Source organism: Quercus robur, chromosome 9 (genome assembly GCF_932294415.1).
Source record: "Quercus robur chromosome 9, dhQueRobu3.1, whole genome shotgun sequence".
Lineage (NCBI taxonomy): Eukaryota > Viridiplantae > Streptophyta > Magnoliopsida > Fagales > Fagaceae > Quercus > Quercus robur.
The window spans coordinates 17,841,085-17,850,312 of NC_065542.1; the positions used below are offsets into that span (position 1 = coordinate 17,841,085).

The window sequence follows — 9,228 nt, forward strand, 5'->3', positions numbered from 1 at the left end:
CTCTCTCTCTGCGGCTTCTTTCTAAACCCAGAAACCAAATCCCTCTCACCACTGGTCACCCCCTAATCTCCATCTACCGTTACCACGTGAGTCTCTCTCTCTTTCTATTGTTCCGTTCTGCCACCAACTATTTTTCAATGCCCAACAATTGTTTGAAACAATGTCTAAATCAACATGTTTTTATTTTTCACCGTTGTTATTGATTGAAAACCTTTTCAAAGGTGATTATGACACATTTCGATGGATATTAAAGGTTTGATTAGTTTAATGGATATTGTATTATTATTGTAGAATGGGTTGTATAGTGGCTTCAAGGGTGCAGAAACTAAATTAAAATCTGACTTTGGGAAGAAACTAAAATCTTATGCGCTGAATATACATTGAAAAATGTGAAAGAAAAATAGGCCATTGTTGAGGATGGGGAAGACTCAGCCTCTAAGTTAAAGGTGAAAGGTTTTCCTTTCCAGAAGTCCTGCACTATCTATGAAGGCAACGGTATTGTGGCTCAGGTACAAATAATTGATAAATGTTGCTAGCATTGAAAACTGAAGCCTCAATGATTCAGATTTGCTTTGTGTTTTGTGGAATTTACTGAAAAACGCAACAAAGATATATATTGTTTTAAGCCTGATCAGTAACTTTGCAGAACCATATTTTGTTATTTACCAGAGGTTTAAGTACATGTTCAGCGTGTGTGATTTGTGTATAGACTAGAAATTATTGAAGATTTTTAACGACAGCATACATTTGATGACTAGACAAAGAAATATGTACTTGGTACAAACTTAATAGATGAACTTTTAAACCATGCTTTTCTTTTGTGGCCTTAATTTAAACCATGATTTTTAGGTCTTGTTCATCTCTCAATAGATTCATCTAATTTCTCATGCATGATTTTTTTATTTCATTCCTTGAATTTATGTCTCATAGATTTGTTAAGAGCCACTAGCTACTGCAATGTAAGTGTTGTAGATTGGTTATATTTTTTTTCTCTTAATTTTATAATTACAATTTTATTCATTGTGGTTTTCAACATAAGGTCTCACTCTTATGTTTTGATGTAGGTACAAGTTGCGGCAGTTTATGCTAAAAGGAATAAATTTTGACTAACCATATTTCTTGGATCTGATGATCATGCTTTGGTTGTGGCATTGGTTGTAATATTTCTAGATTGAAGATAATAGAATGGTTGTAATATTTCTAGATTGAAGATAACACTTGCGATAAAGCACCCTCCATAGTGCTATGTTTCAAGAATTAGTCATTGTTGTATTTAAGCTACAACTTCAGCAATAAAAGGCAACAAATATTTTCCATTTAAACTACTCTCTTCTCGTCTATTAATTTCTTGGAGGGTTGTCGCCTTGAATACAACTAATTCCTTTCAAACTCATTGGTTCACAGCACATAGCCTCTGGGGTATAGAACTAGACCAATTCTGATTAATCTACAAACAATAAATTGATAGATTCTAGAGGATCCACATAGCTAAATGATAAAATAAATATAATTTAATTAAATAAAAATCAAGCTTCCAATAATCTGCACCAAGTCATGTGCACATAAAGACAGCATTGTAATTTGTAGGGAAATCAATAAACAAAAACAGAGTTTTCTTAGTTTCCTATCAAGTATAAACTAGGAATGCAGAAAAAGTGGTATCATTTTGCACCACATACTTTATCTCACACAATAGCCAAAATAAATTCAGCCTAAACTGTAAATATACTTAACTTTTTCTCTCTATAAACTTTATATCAAACAATAACTTAATGCATTTCAAGTGGTACAATAGTAAGAAATAGTCATCAATCTACCAATGGTTTGACAATAAAAAAACCAGCTTCAATCTGCCAATGGTCTAACAATAAAAAAATAATAAAAAGTTAACAATTTGCCAATGGTTCTAAAAAACCAACTTTAATCTGCCAACGGTCTAAAGATTAACAGTTTGCCAATGGTCTAACAATAAAAAACAGTCTTCAATCTGCCAATGGTCTAACAAAAATAAATAGTTTTCAATCTCTAACAAATAAACTTGCATAGTCTTCAATCTCCACCCAAAATTCTTGCACCCTAACTCCAGTTTATTTAGTGCTTTTGCCAATATGATGCTCTTCTTGGATAACATCAGAAGTAGCTATTGAAACCTATAAATAATAGCAAAGAATAATTGTCACAGACTGTAAACAAATTTATGTGCCAACAAGATTGACAAATTATAGTGGAATGTAACATATCTTACTTTATTTAGGCTTCCAAGTGATTCAACTTGTCTCGCATTACAATCTTTTTTTTTTGTAAGCCACTAGCATGTTTTTTAGCATTTGTTGTTTTACTTCGAGATTTACCATTTTTCTTCTCTAATGCAGATTTCAACCTTCTCTTTGGACGCCCAACAGTAGGTTTGTTTTTAATCCTACATATGCTATCACTTTGTAAAACATCTGTAGTAACATCACCATGGATCTTTATGCAACTTTCCATATTATTCGAATGACATTTTTTTCTAATCTCTTGCAATTCCTTTATTAATTTTTCAAAACATTCTTTGGTATGTTCATACATTATCTCATTCTCTACTGTAAGTGTAGAAATTTCACGAGCATTGTGACTCAAATAAGAGTAGCGTTTTCCTATTGACTCTTGAGCATTACCTTTAATATCAATGCCATGATAGTCCTTGATAGAACCAGTCTTTGCATCTTGCGTCCATCTTTTCAATACATAATGAACGGGAAGTCTCTTAACATTTTTATGTTCAAGAAATTTCAAAGCATGGGCACACAAAATTCCTACAAAGTTGAACTTCTTGCAGCTGCATTCCACCAAAGTAGTTGAGGCTTCATATTTAACTAGGTGCTCTTGAATTCTTTGACTATATTTGACCTTGTATTCTATGATAGTATCAGATTTATTAGCCTTGTAAATAGTACAATCAGCAATTTTCATATATTCAACTTGAAACATTTGAAACATTTCTGGGGAGTATAGCTCTACAACATGTCTCAATATCTCTACATTAGACTGTAAAATCGGTTTTGTTTGCCTCATTTTGAACTCTGCCTGTAGTTCTTAACGTCTCTTATCAACCAAAACTCTAGAGTAATGTCCTGAAAAGCGCACAAAATCATGTTTTGGTTTCAAATATTTCTTCAACACATTGTTTATTGACTCACTACGTTGGGTGCTTTTCATATTGGTAGTGAACATGTGTCGACCATATACAATAGCCCATTTTTCTTTCACATCAAATATGCTACGCAACCATTTATTATCAGTAAGACCATATTCCTTAAGCATACAATCCCATGAAACAAGCCATTCATCTTCATCTTCATACTCATATAAACAATCACTAAAATCTTTTGCAAATTGCTTAAATGAATGAAATACATGATGTAGATTCTTAGCAGCATTCTGATAAATATGCCATACACACAAACGATGATTAGATTTAGGAAATACCTCTATTATTGCTTTAGCCATTTTAGCAGATTGATCTGTAAGTATAGTTCTTGGCTGTTTTCTTGACATTGCAGTTAAAAAAGTTTCAAACAACCATTTAAATGACTCTATAGTCTCATCATGAAGTAAAGCTATCCCAAAGATAATTGATTGTTTGTGATGATTAACCCCAACGAATGGAGCAAAGGGACAATCATATCTATTTGTTCGATAAGTTGTGTTAAAACAAATAATATCTCCAAAGTTCCCATAATCAACTATTGATCTAGCATCAACCCAAAAAATGTTCATGATTGGACCATCATCATCAACTTATATTGAATAAAAATAAGATGGATTTGCCAATTGCATCTTATGAAAGTACTCCATCATTGCAGGTCCATCTCCTTTTCTCAAAGCCATCCTTCTCTCATTATGTACATGATTCTTATAGTCAACATCCATAAACCCAAGATTTTCATGACCCCCAGCTTGCATGCTCAATAATTCAATGGTTTGTTTTATTGATATTCCAGACCTCTCTGCATCATTTGCAATGGCTTTTTGAGCAAGTGAAATTTTTCTCTTCGATCTTAACATATGTTTCATTGGAGAATGAGCAAACTTATGATTATGCTGGTCGTGAAAAGAAACAACATGTAACATACCATCCTTTTGAAGATGACAAGTCATCTGTGCTAAACAACCTGTTCGTGAAATTGGATGACGATAAGATGCATTTTCGCGACGTTTGTCAAAAACTCGTTCACCCTCTTTTGAGCAACTAAATGTTCTCCTTATAATTTGCCCCACATTTCCTCGCTTTACAGAATGTTTCTGTACACTAAAGCCGATTTGGTGAGCATAGTCTTTGTAAAATTCATATGCACTATCATCACAATCAAATTTCATGCCAATTGTTGGAGTATTTCATTTGTTTGGACTTCCAAGAGTAATTTCTACTTTAGCCTTCTCTTGTTGATTAGGTATCCAACCAATGAATTCATCTTCCAACACAATTTCTGGAACTTCTACAATTTCTTTGCTATATTTACTTGGAGTATTTGATTTGTTTGGGCTTCCATGAGTAGATTCTACTTGAGCCTTATCTTGTTGATCAGCTATGAAACCATTCAATTCATCTTCCAATAAAATGATTTGACTAGTATCCATCATCTATAGTCAAACAACATATTCAAAATCAAATCAAAAAAAGGAAAAATTTTATAAACAATATTAAAAAAGTAGTATTCCAATATTCTGGACCCATTAAAGAATACTCTCAATGAATTACTTAAAAACATTACAGTTTTAGAATGTCTAAGTCTAGAAGCCTATAAAGTTTACTTACCCTCAGTTGCTTATATTTTTTAAAATCAAGTCAATATGAACAAGAAAAACAAACTTTTTTAGATGAATCAAAGATAAATTCAAATTTAAATGAAAAAGGAATATAATTTCTACAACTCAGCTAAATTTAGTATCTCAAAAACTACAACAAAACCAATGTACAAGACAGCAAATAGCAGCACTATTACATATTAGAGAAGAAGAAATACACAATTTCATTTTTTTATAAGTAAATTAAATAAGATTTGGTAACTTATAAACTACAGCTAGCAAATCCTCTTTAGTTTTTTAAGGAATCAAGGTTATCCAAATACCAGATTTGCAAAATGTTCTAATGTCAAGTTCTTGCTAATAGTTGAATCATTTAATCCTTACAAGTAATAAGATGTTAAATTGCAATTAATACTTCCTCGTTATGTATACAAAATAACAAATCATCATTGAGGCTTCAGTTTTCAATGCTAGCAATATTTATCAATTAAAAGTTCAGCACGTATGATTTTAGTTTCTTCCCAAAGTCATATATTAATTTAGTTTCTGCACCCTTGAAGCCACTATACGACCCATTCTACAACAATAATACAATATCCATTAAACCAATCAAAACCTTTAATATCCATTAAAATATGTCATAATCACCTTTGAAAAGGTTTTCAATCAATAACAACGGTGAAAAATAAAAACATATTGATTTAGACATTGTTTCAAACAGTTGTTGGGCATTGAAAAATAAATGCAGAACGGAATAATAGAAAGAGAGAGAGACTCACGTGGTAACGGTAGATGGAGATTAGGGGGTGACCAGTGGTGAGAGGGATTTGGTTTCTAGGTTTGGAGAGAAGCTGCAGAGAGAGAGAGAGAGAGAGAGAGAGAGAGAGAGAGAGAGAGAGAGAGAGAGAGAGAGAGAGAGAGAGAGAGAGAGAGAGAGAGAGAGTACGTATCTATTTTAGTTTTTTAGTTTTTATTTTTTATTTTTTTAATAGGCGGTGTAGTTAACTAGAGTTAGTTGGTTAAGTTTACTTAAGTAATCATGTACAATGCAGATACCATTTTTTACACATGTCAATTTATTAGAGCAATTTGTAGCCTTAGGCTACAAATGGTTTTGTAACTAAACTTTGTCCCTTATATTATTCCCACCTAAATACAGAATTTTCTACATGCTAAATTACAAGAAAATTTGACACGGAATAAAGCTTACACATGGTTGATTAAATTCAACTTTACAATTTCCCCCTTTGGTTATTTCGTGACAAAACACCCTAAAACAGACTTTAGACTTAAACATGAGTTTAGGAATAATGGCAAAACTCACTTACACCTAAATCTAGAAGCTATGATGCACTTGGAACATATATGCATGTAACTTGAAACACTTGCACAAAACACATTAGACCTTCAAGGTAAAGCAAGTAATAAAAAGATAAGTATAATTTAACAAGTAAATTGCGATCAAGTAAACATGATGTGAAACATATGAGCAACTTGATCATACACCAAAACAGTCATAAAGATTTGATTACAATGATCACATACCAAAGCAAATGATCATTCGAACATGCATTCAATGAAGCATAATAGCATAAGGATTTATGCATGTCCAACACTCAACCGATGCAAGAACACTAAAGCAAAAAGCATTAGGTTTAAATTGCATCAAGGATACAAAATCCAACAAAGGCACAAAGTGATGTACTAAAGAACATGCAAAATATTAACTAAAAGTACTAAGCTACAAAATAAAGGTAAATAAAAAAAAATTAAAAAAAAACAAATAAAACAAAGTTTTCTTATAATCAAAGTCTTCTCCCCCTTGGTATATGCATCTCCCCTATGGTAATCTCTCCCCCTACGAATATGCATGAGATAGAATTTTCCCTTTAAGGATGTGCACAAGAGTCATTTAGAAATGACAAAACTCTCCGTTATACTCTCTAGAGTATACTCTCCCCCTTTTCGTCACGAATAGACAAAGGGTCAAGGAGAAATGAGGACAAGATATGAAGGTACGAACAATGATAATGATGCATAAGGAGTGTAAGATGAATAAAAAAATGAAGCTCAAACCTAAGACAAAACAAAATGCTACAAAGCATAAGGTACACATGATATGCTAAGATGAAGAAACAAGGTATAGACCAATGCATGACAAGGGTAACAAAAGTGTGTGTAAGAGATGGCTATGTGCAATGCATGATCAAAGTATGGAAAGTGCACATGTGGGGCAAGATGTGTTAAATACACAACCAATGAACCAAACATGTTTCTAATGAGGAAACATGAGAAACCCCAAAATTTGGTACTCATCAGAGTCCAAACAAGCGAGAAAATGCTTAAGAGGCATTTCATCAAACACCTAATGTGCACACTATGAACAACAATGTAAAACAATGCATGAATATCATGAAATCTACCCTTAATACATGTTCTTTTTGCCATAAGGGCCCAACATCCAAAGAAAATCATAAAAAAAACCAATTCCATACAAAAAATTGACAAAAATTTAAGTTTCCCCAACCCCTATGATGAAAATCCCAACCAAGAGTACAAAACTCTTCAAAACATAATCTAAGGATCCAAATCAATGAAAAGAGTTTAAAATTACTTTAGAAATGTTAATGGAATGAAAAACCATTCAAATTGATTGGGTTTTGATGTAAAAATATTGAAAGAGAGGTTTAAGAGAGGATGAGAAAGGTTTAAAATATGTTTCCCACGAAAAACACTTTAAAAAGTTGTTTCTGGAGTTTTGCGACTAGCGAGTCGCAAAAATTTTTTGCAAGTCGCGAGTGAGTCGTGAAAACTTCTAGATGAACTCATGACTGGGGTTTCATGATTGGGCGAGTCGCCAAAATGAGTAGCCAAAACTCGCTACTCATAAGAGTAGCCAGATCGAGTAGCCAAAAATTCTGACACCTGTTTTTCAACACAGAACATGTTTAAACAATGAAAAACAAAGTAAACACTAAACATGAATGCAAAGAGTGATAAAAATCACTTCCAAATACATATAAAATGATCAAAAATATTTTTGAATTGATCCATATATAGTTGAGAACACACACATCACATTTAAACAAGTACAATCGAACAAATGAATAAGGCATTCATTGAACATTAGGCATGTGTTGTGTGTGTATATCAAATGTGGAATAGTCCTTAGTCTAGAGTGAAGTTTCAATGATTAATTCAATCAAGTCATACACAACTAATACTAAGTCAAGCAATCTACCTCAATTATAGAAATGAACATATATGACCTCCCACAAGAAAATGATTACATATCTTTGAAGCTTTTCATTTGGCTTCTTTACAATTCATAACATTTGATCATTTTTTATCTTTACATCTCTTTTTGAGATTGATGCCTGAAATTTTTGATATTTTAATTTGATGAACAAGCCTTTGGCTTTTGGGCACCATATATTTTCATTACAAGTCACTTTCCCTTTTTCCTAGTCGAATACTAGTATGTGCAACAGCTTTTACAACTCATTATCTCTTTTTGAGATTTAACATTTGTTGAGCTCTTTAAGCAAAAAATGAGTGAAGAAATATAGGCAGAAGTTTACACATGTATCAAGATCAACAAAACTATTGACTAATTATTTATGACAAGTTTGAAGATCAATTTATAACAATTACACATAGATGTCAAAATTTTTCCCACAAAGATAGATGTGCATACATAACAAGCTAAGCTCATAAATGCACAAAACCATTTGTACGAAGGTATTAGGCCAAACACACATGTGATATGTGCTCAAACATATACAATCAAATTTTTTGAATATTTCACTTTTTATGTGGTTTTGGAATTTTTACTCATATAAAACTAAAACATAAAAGTAAGGTAAAAAAACAAAACAATGCATATAAAGAAATGCAAGATGCACAAAATGCATGAAGATATGACATTCAATGCATGAAGGGTCTTACAAAGATTAAAAGAATTAGATCAAGGATCAAAAAAGTAAAAGCTCAATCATAGGAACCCTTCCTTATCCAAACACAACGATTGTTTAGAGTGAGTGTTTCATGAGAAGTGAGACGAGAGTTGGAAGAATAAGAACCGGAGATGCATATAGACAAGGAGTTAAGAGCATTAAACACTTTCTTTAAAAACATGCTATTTTCACTCAAATCCAGTTTACTCTTTTTAGTACAGTTTCCAAGAAACTCAAGTTTATCTTTTCTTTTAATTCTTTTGAGAGCATGAAACTTAGAGTATTAAGGTCTTAAATGACCAAAGGCACCACAATGGTGACAAACAATGTATTTAAGCCCACTAGGCTTTTTGGGAATGGATCTAACAACAAGGTTTTGTTCTCTTTTCAACTTATGACATTGAGGTCTTATATGATCAATCACACCACAATGGTGACAAATTGAAACAAACTTAGATCCATCCAAAACCTTAGGTTCAGAACT

General features: G+C 32.3%; 2 protein-coding genes across 2 annotated transcripts; both read right to left on the reverse strand.

The window, feature by feature from the left end:
• Positions 1-2,130: 2,130 nt before the first annotated feature.
• LOC126700794 (protein FAR1-RELATED SEQUENCE 5-like) lies at positions 2,131-3,054 on the reverse strand. Its single transcript, XM_050398979.1, has 2 exons — positions 2,352-3,054; positions 2,131-2,150 (listed from the first exon to the last, which is right to left on the reverse strand). The coding sequence occupies exons 1-2, from the start codon at positions 3,052-3,054 to the stop codon at positions 2,131-2,133; spliced, it is 723 nt and encodes a 240-aa protein (XP_050254936.1).
• A 21-nt stretch (positions 3,055-3,075) lies between these two features.
• On the reverse strand, positions 3,076-4,359 carry LOC126700795 (protein FAR1-RELATED SEQUENCE 5-like). Its single transcript, XM_050398980.1, has 2 exons — positions 3,811-4,359; positions 3,076-3,420 (listed from the first exon to the last, which is right to left on the reverse strand). The coding sequence occupies exons 1-2, from the start codon at positions 4,357-4,359 to the stop codon at positions 3,076-3,078; spliced, it is 894 nt and encodes a 297-aa protein (XP_050254937.1).
• Positions 4,360-9,228: the final 4,869 nt, after the last annotated feature.